Raw genomic sequence first — 25,021 nt, forward strand, 5'->3', positions numbered from 1 at the left:
TAATATTTAAAAGTTAAAATGTTTACCTGTTATATTTTGAAATTGCTGTAAAAAGTTTTTCAGTAGAAGGTAGCAGCAGCTACAGAGAGATGAGAATTCTCTATGAATACGAATAGGACACAATGGTAGTAAAAATGCTGTGGTCCAGATAGTTCCCTAAATGGAGGAGAGCTAACAACACAGGAGAGACCCATGGACGGAGAACCTGAGCTGGCAGGGCCATAAAGCATGGGCTCTGCAGTCGTCCTCAGTCTGTACAGGCACAGGACTGTCTGGAGAATATTTTGGGGAAAGACTAGAAATAAACAATCCTCAAGCAGCCACATCATCCCGCTCAATCCCACCACTACTGGATATGGAATTATTGGGGTTTTGTTTTGTTTAGAAATAACTACAAGCATGATGTAGATGTTCAAAGTATCTTAGCTTGCTAAGTCTTCTTCATAAAGGAGGGTTATTTAAAATTTAATGCCAAAAAATATCCTACCTCATTTTTCACTTCAGTGGTCTTTGTTTCAAATGGTGATTTATTATCTTCCAGCTTGTGCAAACTGAAATAAGACAGCTGATTAACATATACAGTTCAAAGAAAGGGGTCATAAATCTCAATTTCGTTAAAATTCTCAATCAACAAAATTAGGAGGTCAAAAGCTTGCAGAGAGTGATGTTGATAGCAGAAAGCAGCAGACCTGAGATGCCCAGGAAAAGCTCCACCGTGGGTGTGTGTACCACATCTCCTCTAAAGACCCCAAAAGAGAAGGCCTTGAGCAGCCCAGGCTTCCAGGTCCTTGTCTGTAGCATGCACATAGTCCTTGCATCCCACAGAGACTGCTGTGTAAACTCGGCCACACCTCCTGAGGCACTATGAGGCTGCAACACTACCATCCAGAACACATACAACAAGTGGGTGCTGTGAAATTTCTAGCCATGAGAAATCCACTCGAGGGGCTGGAGTCAGCTGAGTGGTTAAGAGCACTTGTTCTTGCAAAGGACCCAGGTTCAATTTACAGCACCCAAATGGAAGTTCACTACTTCCTCGCACAGACACACATGTGGTGTACAAACAAACACACAAAATAATAAAAATGAATCCAAAATAGAAAATCCATTGAGGTTCTAAACCTTGCTAAGCACTAGCTAGTGCTTCAGACTTACAAGCGGGGCTGGCAGGGGGTGGTGAAATCACACCACACACATAGCTTGGGCTTGCCTAATTCATTAAATCCTCGTCCATCAGAACAACATATGCTCACTGACCCAGAGAATAGAAGCAGCAGTGCTCACCTCTGCTGCACCGGTCTGCAGATGGTGCTGTGGGAAGACCAGTCCCTCCTCTGGCAGGCTGTGGAGCAGTAGTATGTCTGCTTGCACTGGGAACACCTCAGCGACCCTGAAGAGCACAGTCTGTCTCAGTTAAAGAGCGTGGCTGCAGAGACACCTCAGTGTGATGATGAGCAATGACTGCTCTTCCGAGGACCCAGGTTTGATTCCCTTCATCCCTGTGGTGGTGGCGACTTACAGCCCTCTACGTAACTCCAGTTCCAAGGGATATACTGCCCTCTTCTGGTGTCCTCAGGAAACGTGTGTACATGGAAAACAGACACTTAAAAGGCAAAATACCCCCCCCCCCCCCGCAAAACCAATCCTTTTTTAATTAATTAATTAATTTTGGTTTTTCGAGACAGGGTTTCTCTGTGGCTTTGGAGCCTGTCCTAGAACTAGCTCTGTAGACCAGGCTGGTCTCGAACTCACAGAGATCCGAATTTTTTTTATTTATTTTTTTAAAATGAAAGAAATACACACAAAACACTGATGAGCTGAGGTTGATCCAATATCACAATGATAATCACACCAAGAAAGACCATGCAGACCCTGGGCTGCTCAGGTCAGGCCTTGGGAGGCCTTTTCAGACTCTCGAATGCAGAAAGAACAAGGGTGAAAGTGAGTGCAGGCTCAAGCTGGAGACGCAAACATCCCAGGAGAGCCTGGAACACACACTGCAAAATGAGAGCTGGAGGCGCAGGGTTGCAGGAGGACATGGCAGGTACAGGAAAGGATTTCTCATGTGACATTAAAGACAAAATGGGGAAGCGTCACATAGGAGACACAGGGACACTTCTGAAATAAAATCCTACAAGCCCCCAGGTGGAAGAAAACAATCTGAAATTAAAAAACAAAAAGATCTTAAATGCTTCAACTCTAAAAATGAAAAAAAATTAAAAAGCTAAATTTCCAAGTAGCCAATAAGCTTATGGAAAATTTGTCAGGTCCTGAGGAGACTACAGACCAGAACAAGGAGCTACATCGCCCACCACGAGGAAGGCTTTCGCTAGACCAAACCACCACCGACAAAGGCACAGGGCGAGCAGAACTCATGGCCATGGAAGCGACCTGGGAAATGCTCTGTGGTTCCTCTACCTTTGACTCACGTCTTCTACTCCCAGGTGGAGACTCAGAGGCCTCCACAGCCTGGGACAAAGGGGCTAAGAGCTCGACCTGAGTACAACATCTCTTCCCAGGAACAGACAACCTGTCAAAACTCCACACTCTATACAACAAAGTTGTACAGGCATCTGTTCATCATTGCAAATAAACTGTAAACCACCATGAACACCATCAAACAGTCATACAATCACTGCTTCTCAACACACACAGATAACGGGGACATAGATTAATCTGACGGCCATTCTAAATGAAATAACACGTAAACAAATGGGCTAGGCCGTGCAATTCTATTATGTGACACTGTGCAGCACAATTGTCTGGGTGGGGCTAGAATGGTGGGAAGGGACAAGACAGCAGGCTCTGAGACTAGAGATATCTATCTTAAGATGTACGTCTGCATTTCAGGACATGTAATAACTGAGTAAGAAAGCAGGAAGAGCAACAGGAGCTGGAGAGGACCAGCACACGTTACACACACCATTTCAGTCAGTGTGTTCAGTGCTTACCAAACAGGCCGCAGCGGTGGCAAGTGGTCGACCGAAGGGGCGGTACTAGAGAGCTGAAGAGCGCCGAGTTACTTACAGACAGGGCGTTCTCAAACGACTTGCGGGGTTTGTTTGGTTTTCCAGGAGACACATTATTATTATTATTGCTGGGCTTCTACGAAGAACAAAGAACAGCAAGGTTACAATGTCTCCTCAGCACTACACGTGGGACAGCCTTGCTGCTAACAGTGTAGGTAAGAGTTTCACAAACAATTGAAACCCTAAACTTAGCATACAAATCAAGCACAAAGTCAACTCTGGCAGGGAGCATAGAGGACACTAACTATGCTCAACTGGTAAAATGATGACCCCCACACACAAGTTGTGTAGAAATAATATAAAATTTACACTAACCAGAAGTATGTACCAATCAAAACTACATTATGAAGCATTCAATTAACCCACAAGAATGTAAGGGAAACATGGACGGCAGAAGAAGGTAAGATGTCGATATGTACAAATGGATAAATGAGGCATCACTGAAATATATTTTGTATGAGAAATTCAAGTAGCAGCAAGCCTGAAATCTGCTTTAAATCAAACTCCAACTTGAGAATAAGGGAAGGGACACAGCTCAGTAGTGTCTTCTGCGCACACATGCATGAGAGCCAGCTTCCTTCCATCTCCAGCACAAGAAAAGGGGCACGCAGCTAAGAAAGGATGGCTGAACAGAAGCCACACAGTACACTCCAGCTGGGAACAAGTACTCAGAAGGCACTAAGTTTATCATGCCAAACACTTGGACACTCAAAAACACTCTTAATAATGTGTGGGTCTCAGAGGACAAGTTAAGGCATACTGGACAGAAAAATACAAGTTATCAAAAGTTATGGGACACTTTGAAGCTCCACTGAGAGAAAAACCGAGAGCAAAAGCCCCAAGTCAACAAGCTGATGTCTCCAAGTAAGGCAATAAAGTGAAAGACAACTGGACTACACACCCTGCAAGCATCGCACAGCCAATCCTGGGCAGACAAGACTCAGCATACATAAGCATTGATTATACAAGTAACAGGGCCATTTTTAAACATTCATAAACCAAGAACATGAAGTAATTTGAGCAGAGTTATAAATATTAATAAAATTCTATCACAGTTTTAAGACCCCCAAAAGAAATGACAAAATCCAGGCTAATTTCACTAGGGAATTCTACCAAATATTTCAGTAACAAAAATAATGTACAGCTTCATTTTGAGGAAACAGAAGCAAACACCTTTCTTTTTATCAAGGTCAATATTTCATTGGTATCAACCAAAGAGTAAAAAGTTAATATTCCATAACCACATGTTACAATATCTTAATTGTAGTAAGAGGCCACTAGTTCCTGGCCACTTAGCCTCCAAATAATCACATAGAAACTATTTTTTTAAATCACTGCTTGGCCCATTAGCTCTAGCTTCTTATTGGCTAACTCTTACATCTTAATTTAACCCATGTCCATTAATCTGTGCATTATCTACCAGCAAAGTTTCAGCACATCTGTCTCCTCTGGCGGCTTTTCTCTGACTCCGCCTTCTTTCTCCCAGCACTCAGCATAGTCTTCCCCACCTAGCTCTGTTCCCCTATAGCTCTGCTGTCGGCCCAAAGCAGTGCCTTTATTTATCTATGGTGATCACAGCATACAGAGGGAAATCCCACATCGAGATTAATGTAATCCACAAAAACAACAGACTAAAATATCTGTCACTGTATTAATCACTACAGTAAATACATTTGATTCCTAGAATAGATGACTTCAGCAAAGACAAGATGAAGTAGAAAGTTGTCATTTCTGCTTCTTAGCAATGAGCTCAAGAACAAATAAATACAATGACTCAAACATTCCTCAGCATAAATCTGACTCAAGATTTAACACACAGAAGCTGAAACCAGCATAGCGAGAGAAATCAAGACTACAAATGGACACACACATCTGTGGGTCAGAAGATTCAGTACAGAATAGGTGTCTAACTCCATCAGATGATACATTTGATGCTATCTCGTCAAATCAGAGCAGTATTACTTTGTAGATATGGGAATGAGAGTATTCTAATCAGTCTATTTAAAGGCAAAGAAACTTAGAATCTTGAAAAGCAAAATAAAGTTGAAGTATCAATGCAATTCAGGACTTATCTGTCTATGTGACCATGGTCCCAGCAGGAGAACAGAGAACAAGTGGAAAGCAATGAAGAACACAGATTCTCTATCGCATCTATAACTTCAAAAACATCCTCAACTGACTTGACTAATTTGCAGACAACCACGAAAAGCTAGACTTCCCACGAAGAGCACCAGGACAACAGAACACCCCTCAAACAAGACAGAGACCACAAGCCAAGCTCATTAAGCAAACTGAGTCAGAAGGGATTAAAATATAAAACCATGAAATGTTCTCAAGAGGAACACGCCTAAGTTATCTAAGTAGCAAAGAGTTTGCACCCAACACACACACACACACACACACACACACACACACTTGGATTCTGAAGCATAAAAACAGTTTTTAAAACTTAAGTTAAAAAACATAAATTACCCAAATAGAAAATGGAAAAAAAGACAAACATTTCTCCAATGGATATTGTACACTGACTTTTCACCAGATAAAATACTAAAAATCCAGCCCAATCTCCAAGGAATTACCCAGAGAGAGAAAAACCTGTAGTAGAATTCCTTGGAGAAAACATTCTCAAAATGACTATAGAACTCGGATAGCCAGGGTTGAAGGAGGGGCAGGTGATGTGGGATTCCCCTCTGTATGCTGTGAATACCATTGGTTAATAAAGAAACTGCTTTGAGCCTATAGCAGAGCAGGGCAAAAAGAGCTAGGCAGCGGGGGAGGGAAGATGGGAGCAGACTAAACGCAATGTGGGGAGAAAGAAGGCAGAGTAAGAGAGAAGCCAAGGGAGCCGGACAGAACTTTACCCAGTAAGCCACAGCCACATGGCGATACAGAGATTACTAGAAATGGGTTAAGTTAATAAGAGTTAGCCAATAAGAAGTTAGAGCTAATGGGCCAAGCAGTGATTTAATTAATACAGTTTCTGTATGGTTATTTTTGTTCTGGGCTGCCAGGAAGAACAGGTAGCCTCCTACAACAAAATGGCACGCCAACATGGTTGACTACAACTAAAATCCACTTAAAACCTGAGAGTGTTTGGGAAGAAATTCTAGGCAGAAAAAAAAAAAAACCCACACGAGTTAGGCACGGCTTAACACTGGGGCTCCTTTAAGAGGGGTTTTCCTGATTCAACAGTAGCAGGAAAAAAAGCCACGCAGTTTAGAAAGGGCAGCTTTCTGGGCTGTGCTGCCAGTGTGAACTCTGGCTCTTTCAGGAGGCCGAGCCCTTGAATGGGGTTTGAGAGCAGCATGCCGCAAGTTACCTGGTGGCAGCAGGGGCCAAGTGGTTACCAGAGGTGAGGTGGTAAGGACAACTCCCACCCAGCAGTCTCAGAGGCAGAGAATGGAGCTCCACCATGTCAGACTGGGCAGAGCCAAGGGCAAAGCACTCTTAGAAGCACTTAGCCTTTTAAGAAGCGCTCCTGACATATAAGAATTACAGATACACAATAGGACAGATTCAGACATAAAAGACCTCTAAGTGATTCACAGTGTGTTTAAAAAATGTACACAGGCTTGGGAGAGAGAAGACAGTAAATGTTAATATAAAAGCGCACAGATAGCCAGCCATAGATTAAAGGAGTAAAAGTAATAGAGTAAGAAAAATAAGCCATGTAAAGATGGAGAATTCACAGAGTCCAGATTATGTATATTATTGTGTTTACTTTGAATTTTTTGACTGTGAAGGAGCCAAGTACAGAGAGACACTTCATTGTATGGGCTGCTAAGCTAAGCCAACATATATACCAACATATATATTTTAAAGGTTTCTTGAGTTCAAAATTTGGGTCTAAGAATTTTTGTTGCTTTGGAAAAGGGGTGGTTCTTTTGTTTCCACAGAAGATGAGAACCTGTGGATTAATTCTAGACTAATCAAGACCCCTGAAAGGTCGTCATGTATACCCCCCAAAATACTTCACCCAGCAAAAAAGCAGGAAGCAGTTTGGAGATAACTACACCCATATTCCCAAGTATTGTCTATAAATGTTTACATTTAAGAGGGCATATGCTATAGAGATTTGCATTGGTGTGGATCTTGGTTGATTGATACAAATTTTAGCTCAGTTCTGTTATATGTATATTTCTGCTCCTGATTAAGGTATTGTTTTTGTGTAGCTCATCTAAAATGTAATGTGTAATTAAGAAGTATAGGTTAATAGATAATTATCTATAATAGTCAAGCTTGTAGCCATGTTAGGTTTTCTAGATATATGGAGATATATTTCAGTTAAATAGGTATTCTTCAAATATTTCAGAGACCTTCAGAATATGGCATTTAAAGATTTAAGAATTTAGGACTTTTCATGACAGCGAGACACATCTGCTCCGAGCAGCACCAATTGCTTCAAGAGGAGGATGGGCATCGAAGAAACTCCTTTAGGAGTTTGCTATCCATTTGCGCAAGAAACTGCTCTTGCCTGGACTGCTTGATGCTATGCTGTATGAACTGGACATGCAGGACCCACACAGAAATGAATGCTGAGCTTGCCTGAAGGTGAGATAGTCCTTTGGGATTCCTGCTCCATGAAAGAGTCTGCCAGAGATTCTGCAGGACACAGAAGAAAGTGACTGGCAAACTGCCAATAGAGGAGGACCTATCTTTGAAATTTCCTGCTTCATGGAAAAGTCTACTGGATACTATGGGCCTGTGGGCTAAGTATTGGATGCCCCAACGATACAGAAGACCTTCGGGCGACTGTCCAGGCAGCGAGATGCCGCTCTCACTTCTAGAGTTTTAGAAGTTGCTTATATGTACTTTATGTTTACTTAGGTAATATTGTACCCTTCTGGAGTCTTTGATGGAGTTGAAGAATATATAATTATAGTTTTCCTTAGTTATGATGAAAGATAAAATATATAAAAATATATTTAACTAATTTTTGCTTGATAACTGTTTTATGTAATTTTACTATGTTAAAGTTTAAACCTTCCTTTTTTATTTGAACAGAAAAGAGAGGTGATGTGGGATTCCCCTCCATATGCTGTAAATGCCATTGGTTAATTAATACAGTTTCTATGTGGTTATTTTGGTTCTGGGCGGCCAGGATGAACAAGCAGCCTTCTACAACAGGTGGGGGCCTCTGGAGGCCACTACAGAAAGGCATGTAAGGGGCCCTGCGATGATAGCAATGGTGTCTCTCAGTGCAGGCTGTGACCCTGGGGTCACCAGATAAAGGTTACACAGAACCTAACTCTAATTCCTGTCTGCATGTGAATCTACAGTTACCTGGAAAAAGAAAAAGGAATTTTCCCTAAGAAAGGTTCTAGGTTAGAGAAAAGCAAACTTGACCTTGGACCTTAAGAAAAAAAGAAATGCCTCTTTAGTAGTACAGTCCAAAAATGTCAGGATGGAAAAAAGAAACTTACAGTTTTTACTTGCTTGGGTGGTGAATTGTTTCCAAGACTTAATGGTGACACTGGGTTCCCTAGGAGAGGGAGAACACAATTCCCAGTAAATGTCAAATAGTTTTCACTTCTGATAATGTCAAACAGTATAACTCAGTGAGGCCCAAACAGCAACTCTCTCCCTAACAACCTCCCAGCCACGCTACAAAAAATGGAAACATCATCTTTTTTCGGGCAGAAAATAAGCATGTGCTAGAACCACAAGTGTGTGCATCATTTCTTGACTACTGCTTCTCCCACTGAACTTTTCTCCAGTCAGAAAGTAGACATTCTTACATTTTTCCAACTCCACAATGTTGCAGTTCTTAAACGAATGACCTAACACGTCAGCTGGATTCCTATAAGCTCATTCCTCTACATACAGTCACCCGTGACATGTTGTTTCTATGTATCTCAGAAAAATCCAACCTTACAGACAGGAAAGGAGCATCAAGTGATCTTCTCAGATAACTTAATGCTTTTCCTCTAACAGCATCAACACTCAAGTGGCAAATTAAGAGCTGGTGCTAATACCCAGGAGGATTGAGTAGGGAGTAAAGGTGAATGACTAACATTAAGGGCCATTTGAGGGGTTGGATGGAAACCTACTACTGTCAAAGTCTCTTAAAATATACACACGTATGAAAGAAACTGAAAAAATAACAGGGAGGAAGTGCCCCAATGTTCCCCAGCAGTGAAACCTCCTCCTCCAATGCCATCTAGTTGACTGGTTGGCCAAAGGTACTCCACGGAAAATTTCCAGACATTTCAGGGTACTGCCAAGGTTACTGGTTATGCTCTACAGATGGTAAAACCCTACTACTGAACACTTACACATCACCGAGCACTTACAAGTCAAGCTGGTGCCAAACTACAGCCTTCACCCTACTCACTAGTGTTCCTCTGCCCATTACCACAGGGGAAGGCAAGCCACCAGTCAGCTGAAAACCCTGATGTGATATATTGTGAGAATAACCAACTAACTACTCTGATTGGATGCAAGCCCACCCCATGAAATGGAGCCCATGCTTGACACTGCTGGAGTGGCCAAGAACCTCAAAAGCCCATGGACCTGGGGGAAAATTGTTCTACTGTTTTATTGTTATGCTGAAGGAGCACAGCAATAAAATGACTCAACATTCTGCTACACCTACAGACCAGTGTCTTACTCAGCCACCACCAAAGAAGCCCTGTACAGTGGGTGTGTACTAACAGAGCACCCCACAACGGGCAACGTGCAGAGGCTTTGAAACACTGGGTCCTAAATGGGATGTCTTTATCAAACTCCTCTCCTCGGGGCTCAGATCTAAAAGGAAGAGGAAGTGAAAAGATTCTAACAGTCAGAGGGGAGACCCCAAGGAAGCATTGTCTTCCAAGTCATAGCAGGCTGACACATGAACTCAGAGATTGTGGCAACATTTACCACGTCTGCACAGGTCCAAGTGGATGGGGGTCTCAGCACCAAGACGGGGAAGTGAACTGGATCCTCCATCCCTAACCTGCAACTGATGCCTATTTACAAAGGATCTGACTGGATAACTAACCACATGTAAGTGCAGCCCCATGCCTATTGCCTAACAGTCGATGTCGACACAAAGTGAGTTCTCTGGTGTGTGTGTGTACATGTTTTCTCCTGCTGCTGCTGCTGCTGCGTGTGTATGTGTGTGTGTGCTTGTGTGTCTTATTAATATTTTGCTTGTATTTTATGGTTTCTGATTTTGTGGGTTTTTTTGCGTTTTGTGTGTTTTTTGTGCTTTTTCTTTTTTAAAAATCTTGTTTACCTGTTTTCTAAAGAGGTAAGACAAAGAAGTGTGGTTGGGTAGGTGTTAGAAGAGGGGAAACCATATTCAGAATGTTAGATGAAAATAATTTAAAGTGTTATGTTAATACAGCGTGGAACCCCAGACCACGGCAGTAACTTCTACAGTTGCATTAGAACCAGTGGTTTCAGCTCACACATCTGTGGCATGTTGCCATTGGAGAACACTGGCTTACTAACTTTCCAAGAGTTGTCAGAAGTTGACCTGTGAACATGTCCAATGCTCATGAAGCTTGAGCGCAAGTACATGTTCCTGAGATTCTAATTTACCTAAACATTTTTTTAACTTGGTGTAAAATATTTTCTGTTCCCTTGTAGTAACAAACTCTAATCTCTAATTTTGAGAAAACGTTTGGCAAACAGCTAAGTCTGAAGGAGGTCTGACATCCCTTTCAGGTCACAGTCCTAGGCTTTCCATCCCTCACTGGAAACTCAGAACAAGCCTTCCTTCCTTGTACAAAATACAAAAAAAAAAAAAAAAAAAAAAAAAGACTCTTCTACACAAACATGGTAATTTTCACTGTTCCATAGGTTTTTTTTTTTTTTTTTAAACACAAAGCTGGCATTTCTGGGTTTTGTTTATTAGTTTATAGCAATGAAAAATTCAAGGACCATTAGCCCAGGCTGGTGTGCTATGAGGTGAATGCAGTTTGCACATCCTTAGTTTATACTTAAGGGCCACACTGGACTAAATTATCACAGCACCGAAAGATCACACCTCATACACTAAGAAATTAAATCCTACTAGGCCCTCCTCTCAAAGAGCAAGCTCAAAGCAAATCACGTGAAACTATTAACATCCTAACTACATATCTGAGGGCTACTTTGTGCAAGGTAATTTTAAGTCAACTTCACGATTCCCATTCCAAACCAACATGAGTCAATCTCTCCACATCCCTGAGGATCATCTGTAGCCATTCCCTCCTGTGAAATCTTTTCTGTGATTAAAGAAGCCAAGGACACTACTTGGGATTTGCTTTCCCTTCTAAATAATAACTAGGTGAAAGAACTCTTCTGTAGTCATTTGGCTGCTGTTATCCCACTGACGTTCACTCTTAAATAGTCAGAAAACCCATCAGAATCAAGTAAAAGAACAGACTGCACTCACCTGTGGGTACTGTCTTCCTGTCTCCTTTGGACCCACCTACTTCTCCATTGATACCAGCAGGGTTTGAAGAGACCACCGAATTGTCTTCCTGACTAGCTAAATACTGTTTGCTTTGCTCACAAAGCAAGAAACTGTTATTTCCACTCTCTGGGCTTTTCAGTCTGAAGTTGGGGTGGTTATGCTGTGCTACAGGGCTTCTTAGTAAATCCTGTGGTGGAAGCTTGCTTTCCTTTTTCTCAAAATTAAATGGCTCTGCCATTTTACAAGTAGAGGCTTCCAAATTACTTCGTGGAATCATATTAGGTGGCAATTTAACATTCGTTGAAGTCTGGGGAAAGAAATACATTCAAGAGGTGAATTGAACTGTGAAAGCAGAGTAAGTCCAGGTGACTTCTTTCAAACATTATATATCAGATAATTCCTATAAACAACACCCAGCAGACTTTATGTTGCTATCAAAGTCTTGCCTACGGTAGTACATAAACATGTCTCTATAATTATAAAGTCCAGGCTTGGCAGATCCACTTACACCAACTCAAGGGCAGGAAAAGCATTGTCTCAGAGATCCACACCATTCCTTACTCTGAAGTACCAGGAACAGAAAGACCTTTCACAATGGAAAGCACCACTCCCTGTGGGAAGCCTCCTCCTTCCCAGTGGAGAGGGATATGGTCTACTGCTTCAGTCGGCTTGTCACTGTCTTATGCTATGCCAACTCGAGCATCACAAAGTTCCACTTTACCCAAAAGCCCTGGCTCTCCCACCTGCCTCATCATCTGAGCCATCTTTCTCAACTCCTCTCAGCTGACCTCTAAGCTCTCTGGTTTTCTTAAGCATTCCAGCTGAGCTTCATAAACTGAAAAAATGAATTTCTTTCAAGGACCTATGTGTGTATATTCCTCTGAAAATGCGAGACTTGCTGCAAGTTTCCATGTTTTGGTGTCTCCACGGGCCTGGGAGGCACAGCTGTAGGACACTGCTGGCTGGTTTTCCCGTCACCTGTACTCATGGCCTAGACAGAAGCCCCTGGAGTACAGCAGAGTGGCTGTGCCATGCAGGGCAAACTGCCTTTTCTCCAAAACCTTCAAAGGGAGAAGCCAGAAACTAAATGTCATTTACAGTGGCTTTGAACAAACAGACGGCAGAAAAATGCTTGAGTCCTCAAACTCCTATTTTGTTTGTTTTAAATTAGATGTAGTTTAATACAATCCTGACAATGCATAAAAGATAATGGACTTCGAGACCATGAATACAATCCAGCAACAGAAAAAGTTTTATGAACATACAGCATCTAAAACACTAATCCAGATTCAAATAAGCAGATGGCCCGCAGTATTTCTGATAGACTTCCAAGCACAGTACTTCAGTGGTCTTCACCTTAGCATACACCCGTGTAACCTATGCTGTGAGTGCCCTCAAACACCGCCCCAGGCACCCCAGCCCAGACTTGAGACTTTTTCTCCTCCCAAGCTTGCTCTGGCCTTCCTGGTAGCCCTGTGCATTTCAGGAGAGACATCCTTTGCAAAAGGAAAGGTTGTTTTAGAGCTCCAAAATTCGATGGCTCCAAAGAGCTCTGAAATCAGATGCAAGCCCCGCCTTCCTCATTAAGTAATACCAGTTTGCTCAAATCACTTCATCTTTCTAGGTTTCAATGACTCTAGATAACTTTCTCAACACTAATCATGAGGATTGGACACGAGAGGGGATCTCAATCACCCAGGTCAAAGAAGGCTGCTTTCCAACACCCTCCTCCCTACAGAGAACAGCAACCAACTCATTTAGGATAAGGACACACACGCACACAGAGAGCAACCACTCCAGCACAGATACGCACTCCTCCAACCCTTTCTCTGTGCCATGAGGATGGCGTTTGCAACATTTTGCTTGCTAGCCTTAAACTTGCCATCCTTCTGCCTCCACCCCAGTGCTGGTAACCCACCATGCCCAGGGGAGTTCGCATGTTTAAAACACAAGTAATCTCGGAAATACGGTATATTTTTTCACTTCTAAACATAAGTGACCGGAAGCTGAACAACCTGTCACCTCCTCCACCCACCGTACCCGACTCGAGCCCAGGATCCAATTGAGAATCCGGGTCAGATACCTAATTAAGCAGTTCCCGCGAGGTCGGGGGAAATAAAGACACCCGAGTTGCTTTAACTCCGGAGGCTCAGTAGGAGAAACTTACAGCTGGGGCCCTAGAAAAGTCTAGTGCCAAGATGTCTGACTGGTACACAGCGGGTGCGTTATCACGCCTATTAGGCCAGCAAAGGCCCTCACTTAAAACCTGATAGCCCTGCAGCTGCTACAGGAGGCAAAGGATCTAAGCAGCCCTAATAGCACTCCAGCTGCGGCTTCAACCAAAGCACTGAATCCATGAGTCTTTGGGGGGGAGGGGGGGAGACAAACGCGACCCAAACAGCTTTTGGCACAGGGCTGTTTCCAAGCCTGCTCTGCTCACACCCCAGTTCCAGGGCCCTGGCTCCCTCTAACCCAGACGGGATCCACCCACACCCAAACCTCTCAGCTAGGCCCGAGGGTCTCCTCCGCCCTTCCAGCCTCTCCCCACGAGCAGGTCCTGTGCCCGCTCAACGCCCGCCCGACTTAACGCCCGACCTCAACGTCCAGCTGCGAACTTCCGGCTCCCAACGACCCAAGCCCGAGGCCCATCTTGACGCCGTGTCCTGCACCCTGGTGCCCAGGCCTCCTGCCCTGGAAAGGGCCGAAAGGGGCTCTGACCCCGACCTGTCTCTGAAGCATGGTGGTGCTGGCGTTTGCCACAGCCCGAGCTAGGGCTAGGAGCTCTACCGGCACGCACTTAAGCACGCACTCACCTCGCTTTGGCGACCCAAGGCCGCCCTCGAGCCTGGCCCCGCGCCTGCGCAGTGCACGCCCACGCTCCCAGGGCTCTGATTGGAAGCAGGTGCTCGCGGTGGTGCAGGCTCAAGCACCCAGGACTCTTCTAGCTTTCTCTGGAAAGGTGTCTCCGGAGTCCCCGGGGGCAAATTTCGAGAGAAAAGGCTGCCCTGAGTCACCGGGGTTGGCATTTTAGCTTTGTGAGGGTCTTTCCGTTCTCAGCCTACTCCTTTGCGCCTGCCTCTACTGGGAAACTAAACACACCAGTCCCAAGGCCCCCAACTGAAGGCTCGCTTTTTGCGGGGTAGGGAAGGAACTTTACTAACAAATTCAGAAAAATAGCATTTCCATGTGCCTGTCATCCACTTTCAAGAGGATTCGTTGTCAATCTTGTCTGCATTTTTAGCCCAGCCACTTCTTGAATATTTAAAAGGAATGCCCAGATTAATTACTTTACTCTTTTTACATTTTTTTTTAAATTTATTTTGTGCCATGACACATATGTGGAATTCAGGGGACAACTTTTGGGAGTCAGTTCCCTTGTTTTGTTTTTTGAGACCGTGTCTCACTATGTAAGCCCTGACTGGCCTGTTGTTGGCTATGTTGACCCCGCTGACCCTGAAGTCACCAATGATTCGCCTTCTTCAGGCACTATGATGATCAGGCTGGCCATGAACTCAGAGCTATCCACACGACTGTCGCTGGAATGCCGAGTTTAAAGGCATGGGCTATTGTTAGGTCCCAAACCCTGAACAAATGACTGAGATACCTATTTAACATATCAAATTGGACCTGATTGCCAGGTTCTCCCAATATCCCTCATTCCCTACGGGTATGCCTAGCATACCCCATTCTCTACCCTAAATTTCTACAGTCTAGGGGCTGGGCTGCCCTTCCCTATGTAATCCAATCATTTCCGTCACCCAGTCTTTTGACTACCCTTTACTCTCCTGATTTCCTGGCTCCCCCTCACCCCCATCCCCTTCTCTCACAAGGTCCCCACTCAGGGTCATGTTCACTCTGGACTCTCCTAGACGTCTCTGCCACTGGCTGTGCCCTCCCTCAAATCAAACAACAAAACAAACAAAAACAAGAAACCCCTCTCCACCATACCTAGGAGCAGTCATGTCTTTCCATTTTTATTTATTTTTTATTCAGCTGCCATGCCTGACATTGCCCTTTTCATCTTTAATAGATTACTTTTAGGATAGTTTTACCCTTACAGAATGAAAAAGAAGAGGGTTTTCATGATGAAGTCACATCCAGTTTCTCCTGCTAGGACCGTGTTAGTGGGATAAGGTCTTCCCTTTTAAGGACCCATTGACATCAACCGAGGCCCATAATCTATTCAAATCCCTGCCTTGCTTCTATCCATCCTCTGAGCCAGAACCCAACATTCCCGTTAGTTATCTTTCCATCTGCTTTCTCCAGACCGGCAGCTTCCGGGAGTAGTGAGCAGGCTTTTGGAAGCATGCCCCATGATCATGAAGTTTGTCTGATCTGAAGTTTGTCTTGTAGGAGCCCACGTGTGACTCAGTTTCCATCTGGAGTCATTTCAGACTTAAAGATTCTATTTGAGTCTGAGCATGCCTGCTGTTCTTCTTCCAGTAACCGTGAGGGCCGTGAGTAATGTCTGCGTTAGGCCACAGAAAGAGCATTTTTTTGCCCAGATGAAAGAGCACATTTTTTCTATTAAGATTTGGGCTGGTGTACTCCAGCCAGAGGCACTCCTAGTAACAGATTAGAGGCTGCTTAGCTGAAGAAGATAATGCACCTGCTGGAGCTGCCTCCCAAGGACAGTGCAGGGAGGTGGTCAGCTGACTGTACGCCTCTTTGTTCTGCGTTTTGGCTGTATTTAGTATATATGCTGGCTGAGAAATAAACTTGGGGCTGTTTGGTATTGGCCTCAGTCCTCCCAGTCTATCCTATGTTTCTGTCTTCATTTCTCTTGATCTAACATTTCCTCAGCCCCAGCGTCCCCTCTCAGGGAACCCCCATCTGATGTCTGCCGGAGTGGCCTCCGACAAGTTCTCATGATCGGGAGAGAGTATGAGTTGTTTGGAAGACCATGGAGGCAAAGTGACATTTTTACTGTAGGATATCTGTCGGACACGGTCAAGAGACTGAGGCATGGTGAACAGTGCCTTAGGGAGCTGTGAGGGAGGCTCCAGGAACAAAGGCAGAGGGCTTTACCTCAGCTGCACTTTGTTCCCTGGATTGTTCTGGGATGTGATTTTGTGCCTCCTGTGTTAGACATTCACATTCAATTTATAAGGCATGTTTGTTCTTGTTGGACACCAGAACATAGCTGTGGAACCCAGTCTGGTCAGTGCACCCCGGCTCTGGATATGGCCTCTGCCTTGCTTCCGTGCTCTCCCAGATAGAATCTACAGTACGGGCCAGGCATTGTGTTCAAATGGCCTGTCCTGAGAGAGTTCTGAGAAAGGGCTGTTCAGGCGTGTGCTGGCATTTATTTACGGGTTTTTCTGACCATCCTTCTCTGAATGCAAACAGCCTTCCTCGGGCCACTGCTCTGTTACGTTTGTGTATAGAAGTGCACTGCAGCCAAAAGGAAGGTTGTCTGTTTTGTCATTTTTATTTTTACTGTTGGCTTTTTGAAGGGCCCACTACCAGCTCCCAAATAAATCATACATGGAGGTTTATCTTAGTTATGAATGCCCAGCCTTAGCTTGACTTGTTTCTTGCCAGTTTTCCTAAGCTAAATTAACCCAGCTACCTCTTGCCTCTGGACTTTTATCTTTCTGTGTCTGTGCGCTATCGTTTACTCCTTTCTCCATGGTTTGTTGTGTAGCGAGGTGGCTGGTCCCTGGTGTCCTACTCTCCCTGTTCTCTCTCCTTTGCACCTTGCTGTCCTGCTCAGATTTCTCCTTCTATTTATCCTCTCTGTCTGCCAGCCCCGCCCATCCTTGCTCCTGCCTCACCATTGGCCGTTCATCTCTTTATTAGGACCATCAGGTGTTTTAGACAGGCACAGTAACACAGCTCCACAGAGTTGAACAAATGCAGCGTAACCAAAATCACACACCTGAAAGTAATCTTCCCCAACAGTTGTTACAGGTCTCAGATCCCAGGTCCAGCAGACAAGAGCTGCACAGGTTGGCGAAAACCGACAGATATCAAATACATGAATGTGACTTATGATCATGGTAGCAGGTTTGATCATATAGCTGACGTAGTATTTATTACATTTCTCCCCTGTAAAGTTTCCCCTTTCTACACGGTGTGCCGTGAGAGAAGTCATTACTGTTACACACTTCTTGCCCCAAACTTGGAGTCAGGCCTGAAAACTTTTCAAACAAGGCACATTTGGTGGAAAACAGAGATCTGGAAAGTAGGGCAGTTCTTTCGGCAGTTCTTTTCGGTAGACACTTTCACGTCCAAGGACTAAATTCCAGGCCTTGTCCATGCTAGGCTAATGTGGCAACCCTGACTTCTTCAAAAAACAAACAAAAAACCAATTTCATTTGGGGTATTTCTAAATCCAAATATAAAACTGCAGTATTTCTATCTCATTCCTCTGGTTTTACATCATTATTTCTTTTCTTTTATGGTTAAGACAAATTAGCCCCCCAAGCATACTTGATGTGTTTTGTTACTAGTTATAAAATCAGAAATACATTTCAAAAATAACGTTAGCGTTTCTCCTGACAATGTGAGCACAGAAATGGTATCCACTCTTCTTTCGCTTTGTAATAACACACCTCACTAGTAATGTTCGCCCAATTTGTTTTTAAAGCCAAACAATTCTTTTCCTATGCATGTACGTATGCATGCAAGTATGTAGTTAGAGACAGGGACTCCAGGAAGTAAAGCTCAAAGGGCTTCCACTCCACCTTCCCAGTGTCTGGATAACAGATGTAAGCCACGACTCCCTACTCAACCCAACAATCTGTCATTGGCATCTTCATTGCAAAATGTGCTGTAACATTAGCGTCATTTACGGAGGGAGGCGTCATTTTCTTATCAAAAAGACACTGACGTTGCATTTTTTCCTCCCCAGCAATTATGAAAGTAGTTTAACAGGAGTTAAGTTATGCTTTTCAAACTTGCCATTGAAGGCGAGTCTTAATTTTCACTCACGATTTATGTCTACACGGTCTTATACTTTAAAACATCTTTTCATTGGCAGAGGTGGTTTGCAAAACCTACAGACTGAAACTGCTCGCCTTCCTTCCTTCCCCAAATTGGGCTTGGTCTATAATTAACACTCTTCTTGCAGCCACGCAACCTTCTGGGACACTCAGCCAGGAGCCCTAGGTCCTTCCCCAAGGAGACAGATGCATTAACAGGTTATTAGTAAACGATGGTATCGCGTGAAGATTCCAAGTCAAGGGTGTCATGCAACCGCTGCCGGGATCTCTCACGCACAGGTAGGTTGCTCCTGCCGACTTGGCCCACCCACGTCAAGTGCAAAGTTTGCCCCTTCAGAACCGGGAAGCCACATCTCGGTTCTCTTTTTATTACTTTATGCCACTGACTCACTACGTGACCGGCCAAAGGGTGAGGAGGGAAGATGGCAAGAGTCCCTCCTACCGACACAAAGCCACGGGCTTGGAGAGGGAAGGGCACGGAAGCCCTTGCAAGGGCAGACGTTGGTACGAGGTACGCGGAAAAGTCTCTTGGAGCCGGGGGTGGGGTGGGGTGGGGGGGGGGGGGGGGGGGGGGGGGGGATGGACAGGAGGGAAAGCCACGCCCACCCCCAGGTACCTAGCGTCACGATGCCCGCGCCGCGCCGATTGGCTCCTCCCGGGAGTCCCGCCCCCTCAGCTGTAGCCGCGCCGGCTTCGGCGTCGCCGCCATCTTTGTTGATGTGTCAGCTCCTCGGGGGTGTTTTGGGGGGGACCCTGGGCTGAGAGGCAGAGGTCAGCCGCGATCTCCACGCGTGACTTCCTCGCTCACCCCGTGTCCGCGGGACCCCGCCATGGAGGCGCTGGCCCCGGAGCCGGAGCTTCATCGGCCTCGTTAGGGTGCGGCCCGAGCCGGGCGACGGACGGTGAGTGGTCGAGGGGCGTCCGGGGCTCGGCGGGGGGACTCGCGGGGGGCTCGGCTGGGGACTCGCGGGGGGCTCGGCGGGGACTCGCGGGGGGGCTCGGCGGGCGCTGTCCGCGCGCCGTGGTTCCGGCCCCGGCCGGGCCGCGACTCCGGCTCGTGGGGGCGACGGCGGGATGGCGGGGCCGTCGGGACTGTGTCCGCAGAGCCGGGGACTCCGGGAACGCAGCCCCCGGCCGCCACCTTGCCTTCTTCCCACGCGGGCTGCGCTCTCACGTTCCTTAGGAATGGTTCTTTCTGGTTGTGACCAAAGATGTCAGTGCCTTTCGTGAATCTTGGTAGGGAGTCGTCTCCAGTGTAGGTCTCCCTTCCCACACATCCTCAAAGTCGCCACCCCTGGGAAACAGTGCAGGTAGAAGAACAGTGTGGCTACTAACCACGGGTCACTCGTTAAATACCCGCGTCTTGGTTTTTGTTTAGTGCAGAGACCCGGATTCGGATGCAGAGCACCCGCGTTCGGGTCCTGCGGCCCCGTAGCCAGGTTTATCCGCCCTGTGTCCTGCGCCTTTGATGGCCAGCCGTTTGCTTTCTTCTTAAGTGGTAGGCAGGATGCTTATCTGAGGAAAGTGCGGCAAAGCAGCCTGACAGTGTTTCCGGGGACACTTGTAGACACTCAGAGAACAGTCTAAGTGTTTCTGCTCAGGTGTGGAGCGGCCTTCACAACGTCTTCACCTGTATCTTTGTGTGTGGATCCTGTGGAGGAGGCTGAGGACCCAGAGGCCGTGGTACTGAAACCCAAGGGTCTCAGCTACTCTTCAGCCCGGTGCATATTAATGATCACACAAATAAAACAGCAGTGTTGATTGGACCATTTCTTCTTGTTCCTTTTTGGTCTTTTCATGTCTTAAATGCAGTGAGGATTTGGGGGAGGCCGAAAGTCTTGTGGTGCTGCCCCAGTGTGTCCTCCTTCACACAATGTGATAGGTAAAGTGTAACTTTGTATTTTTGGTTGTGAGCCTAGCATTTAACGGCTGAGCCATCTCTCCAGCCCGGTAAAGTGTAACTTTGGAAGACTACCAGAAGATGCGTGGACTTGTTTGTTTTTTTAAAGCCCTATTTTAACTCAGAATATAGACGCTTTTTTTTTTTTTTAAATCAGAGCTTCTATGGAGTGTGATTGACAGAGTCTTATTTTTCTTGCCCAAAAGGCCATGTGCTAGGGCAGTGACCACTCATAAGCATTTCGTTCCTTCACCCACAGACTAAAGAATTGTCCTTTGATGCTGCTCATTGAGGCAGCATAGCTGATGATGGCTTAGGGCGGTCATAGCTGCGTGGTGACCGTAGTAAACAGCATGCTCAGCACAGCCCCTGAGGAAGCCGTGGTGTGATGGTTGGAAGCACAGAGCAGCCATATTTAGAAAGCAGTCTCTTCACTTGAAGGGGACTAGTACTCTCCCCCAGTTTACAGAAGTTATCTGACTCACGGTAAGGAAAGAATATTTAACCTCAAATTCTGCTTTGCTTTCCTTTTAGTAAAAACTAAGATATTTCTTTTACTTGTTGTCTTAAATGACTGAGGCCAAATTTTGAATTTCTCATAAGTTGACAAACATCTCTTGGCATACAATATTTAGTTGTTCTGTTTAGTATTATTTTAGAAGCAGAGTAGCCTAGATGATTTAGATCTACAAATGATACTATAATCTTACACCATTTCAAACGTACTTGAACTTTCTTAGCAGATTTTGTTTGCTCTAAGAAGTAAGATATTGGGGTGAAGGGGCCTTAGACACCAAGAGCTGAAGCAAATGCAGCACAATAGTGACTGGTGTGAGCACATTTCTTAATGCTTTTCTGTTGAGGTGGGTGAGCTGATCCTTCACTGTAGGATTATGTAGTAAGTACTAATAAATAGTTGATGTTTTGAGTAAACTACATCTTGGTAATTAGCTAAATTTAGTCATCAGTCCAACTCTTTAAAGGAAACTTAAAAATCCCATTTAATTGTGGTTTTCAGATTTTAAGAACAATGAGATAAAAATACTTGTTTTCTTAGACTTTATTACAGTTGATTGAGTTTGTAAAAATAGCTTCAAATTAAGATTTCTATATCTATTTTCTGCCTTAATAGTTTAAAAACCATTTTAGGGTCATATAAAAATGCATAGATCTAAAGTACCAAAACTATGATTGCCTCTTCCAAAGGCAGGTGTTAATTATATATACTTCAGGATGTATAAACTACCTCAGTATCTCATTAAAGATAAAATATGAAAAGATCAAAAAGAAAGAAGCAAACCCACCAGGACTGTTTCATTTGTGTAGTGAATAAAGACCTGAAGAATGCTCAGTACACTAAAATTCTAATTAGTATTTGATTGCTATCGTTGAAAAGTCTTCCTTCTCACAGAACATTCCTAGACTTCTCAGAAACCACTGCCTCAGCTCTCATCTCTTAAAAGTAGAAATTGATCTGCGTAAATTTGCCTTCTAGGAAACCTCAGTGCCAACTGTTGTAGTCAGGGCCGCATGAGTCAATGTTTCCTACACAGGCTCTCTTCTCTGTTTCTTTGTTACTCTAAAAGTGTCAGTTAATGCAGCTTCAAATTTACTAAATTTACTTACAAATTTAGGGATTATGAGGAGATAATGATTGGATGCTTCTAAATTTTGATTTTTACTTTTGACTTGAGTTGCCATACCAAAATCTTGTTAGAACTAATCAGAAAGGTAAGTTTATTTATGCTTTTTTCAAGCTGTATTGGGAAATGTGCGAACATTTCTTGAAATATTTATACTCGTAAAAAAGACAGGAAACCATTTTATTGAAGAACAGAAGTGTGCTCACAGGCCAAGTTTGCATGTGTTAATGCATATTAGTTTGAGAAGCACACAACTAGTATTTGGGAGTGGAGTGGCGCATAATTTAAAAATTGTAAAAAGTATGCTGAACTAAGATTTTCAACTGGATTTAAAACATGTACACATGCATATATATGCACACATACATAACATACATATACATATCTTGTGAAATGCTAGCTGACTTTGAAGTACTGTAATGATAAAGTAAATACTGATTCGTAGTGTTTCAGCATTTTACAGTGGCAAAACAAATGAGATTTAATAGTCTCTGTGTGTGTTAGTCTTGTACCTCAGGTCTGCACTTGAGTGTGCCAATTTTATTCCACACCACGTTCCCAACACCTAGAACAATGTCTACATTGAAAAAGCTGCCCCATGTATATTTGGCAGATGAACACTTTGGAAATTATTTTTGATCTAGTACCTTTGCATAAGGCTTATTTGATAACCTGTTACCAATTATATGTAGGTGGAATTCAGTTTTATTTACAGTTTAGTGAAATAGCCTATGGGTTTTGTTCATAAAGCACTAATTAGTGGGAAACTGGAAAAAGAACTGAAAACTTGGTGTTTTCAGTTACACAGTTTTGTGTGGAATAACATTTTAGAAATGAGTGTGCCCCAAAGAATAAAAGAGGAGTTGGAGGAGCACGTGGCATTGATCCTTTGATGGGTTGCTTACAGCTGATGCACTCCACTCAGAGGGAACCCAGTTCCCACTGCAACAGACTTAAGTGTGAGCTGGTCCTATACTACTGTGTCAGAAACAGGAAGAACTGTGAGGACAGCAAGAGAATTAAGAGGGATTTTTGTGATTGTGTTATAAATAAAGTATTTTCCTTCATGAATAACTTACTACAAAGTCAAAATAGCGATGCACGTTGTAATCGATAACCATACTTACTGTATGTATCTGTGAATACGATTTGGGTTTGTCCAGCACTTAAAACAGTCTTGTAATCAATCTCTACTTTCACTATCCGTCCCTTTTTATACTCTATTCACTCTTCAATAATTTTGATGACAACACTTCTTCTGAAAGAAAAAACTTGGACAGCATCCAAATGGTTAATTTTATATCAGCATTGCTAACTGGGGACTCCTATAGGGGAGCTCAGCTGACTCACCCTGCCCCCTAGTTAATGGTAGATAGAGCAGGTATCATTGGATTCATTGGATTCTGTCTGCAGCAGTAAATGCCCTCCTCAGTGTTGACGTTGTTATGTGTACAAGCATAGATCCTCCTTAACATCTCCTTTTTTCCTCTGGTCACAAGTCAGTATTCATTGAGGCATCAACAAACTAAATTTGCACAGTCTTAATGGATATCATGTGCCAGTTTATATAATTTTTTCACAGGTCATAACACATTGAAAGAGTATGTAAATTACTTGTCTTTTAAGTTTAGTCTCTGATAGAATATGTAAAACAAATTCAAAGTTTGTGTAAGCAGGTTACTTTGTTTTGCTGTTACCTAGATAAAGCTCCTGTAGAATGGGAGATGCATTTGTTGTTCTGCACTGTCTTGTACACTAGAGGTCTCCTTACTAAAGCCCACTAGAGACTTCTGTCCCAGGTCATTTCACAGAGCTAGTGACTGGGTCCTGCTACCATTGAGAAGAACTAAACAGTATTTGCAAAAATGGCAGTAAATGTTGTACAGAGTGTATTTGTTAGGTTTGTCTTGTTCATTGCTGTTATTGTTTGATGTTGCAAGAACTACACTCATCTAAAAGGTTGACCACATCTTCAGAAGGGTCACGAAAGGCTGTGTCTGCTCGATGGGTGTAGATGCAATGTGTTTCAATTTACAGGACAGAGATTGTTGTTATGCTTGTCATAGAGATAATTTGGGGAAAGATATGGCATTAGAATCAGTCCTTAAACATAATTAATCTCTTTCTGAATATGGGCAGAGGTCAGGTTTGGAAACTGGTATGACAGCTTTTCTGAGGAATCTCAGTGATTTCATTTAAAAAACAAAAACAACAGCAAAAAAAAAAAAATCACAAACATATTCTCCCTGAAGAAAAATTGAAGCTATAAGTCTCTAACTGCTTGACTTAACAGTGTCTGTCTAATCCTACTCCATAAGAGACAGGTTTTCTGTCTTTTCTCTGGCTAGCCTTTTCAGGGTGGAAACAGAACTGAAACTTTAAAGCGGGAAGAAGAGGGTCCAGTGCATCACTTCAGCTGTCTGTGTGTGATTACTGTCTGGTAGAATGGACAGTAAGTGTTGGCAGGTTCCTAGCCTCCACGCTTGCCCTTTGTATCATGGGAGGCTCACTTCACAAGTACTTCCTGGTCCTTTTTGGCAGTCAGTATACTATGTACTTCTTCACTTCTTTGAATTTGGTCACTTCCCTTAGTAACCCTGTCCCCACTCCCTGTGACTGTTCCAAATAATCTGCCCTTCTATTAACTGCCCTGCTCTTTGACTTGAAGATACAGAAAGAGAGAATTGAATGAGACTGAGAAACTACATGTTCCAGGTCTGAGATGAGGCCCAGGTTGGATTGACAGAGGGGATAGTGTCAGAAAAGCAGGAGAACAAAATGTTTAAGAGTTTATGAAAGCACAGGAGAAAAGGGGGAAGTGAGATGATTAAATATAGGATGCCATCGACGGGGACCATAGTTAGAGGTTAGCTGTGGCCATTTTATTTAAGACTTTGAAGAAGCTCCAGTAGGAATGCCTGTTCAAGTAGACCTCAATATAGTACAGGCATAGCATGAAGAAGAGGACAGAACGCCATGTCTGTGACTCGGTACACGGCTGAAAATTCTTGTCTAGGCATCCACTGTGGGTTATTGCTTCGAGTTAGCTAACTGGGTAAGTGCTAGGAAGGGAGAAAGATTTAAGTGAACTCTTGGGACAAAGGAAGCCAAAT

The 25,021-nt window shown here is 43.9% G+C and overlaps 2 protein-coding genes across 6 annotated transcripts in view; one reads left to right on the forward strand and one right to left on the reverse strand.

Moving 5' to 3' along the window:
- Tdrd1 (tudor domain containing 1) overlaps nucleotides 1–14,272 on the reverse strand; it is a 40,141-nt gene extending 25,869 nt beyond the window's left edge. For 2 of the 4 annotated variants that reach the window (XM_050148971.1, XM_050148963.1), the window contains exons 1-6: nucleotides 14,014–14,218; nucleotides 11,398–11,725; nucleotides 8,453–8,511; nucleotides 2,952–3,105; nucleotides 1,285–1,390; nucleotides 488–551 (exon numbers count right to left, since the gene is read on the reverse strand). In XM_050148971.1, the coding sequence (XP_050004928.1) occupies nucleotides 488–551; nucleotides 1,285–1,390; nucleotides 2,952–3,105; nucleotides 8,453–8,511; nucleotides 11,398–11,725; nucleotides 14,014–14,157 (855 nt within the window). In that variant the 5' untranslated portion in view covers nucleotides 14,158–14,218. The other 2 variants (XM_050148978.1, XM_050148988.1) reach the window with 2 other exon arrangements.
- A 4,784-nt stretch (nucleotides 14,273–19,056) lies between these two features.
- Ccdc186 (coiled-coil domain containing 186) overlaps nucleotides 19,057–25,021 on the forward strand; it is a 32,661-nt gene continuing 26,696 nt past the window's right edge. Inside the window, exons 1-2 of one of the 2 annotated variants that reach the window (XM_050146156.1) lie at nucleotides 19,057–19,267; nucleotides 20,525–20,751. The gene's annotated coding sequence lies outside the window, so the exon portion shown is untranslated. The remainder of the gene's footprint in view (nucleotides 19,268–20,524; nucleotides 20,752–25,021) is intronic. The other variant, XM_050146166.1, reaches the window with a different exon arrangement.

Source organism: Alexandromys fortis, unplaced genomic scaffold (genome assembly GCF_014885135.2).
Source record: "Alexandromys fortis isolate MF-2015 unplaced genomic scaffold, M_Fortis_MF-2015_v1.1 scaffold_16, whole genome shotgun sequence".
Taxonomy (NCBI): domain Eukaryota; kingdom Metazoa; phylum Chordata; class Mammalia; order Rodentia; family Cricetidae; genus Alexandromys; species Alexandromys fortis.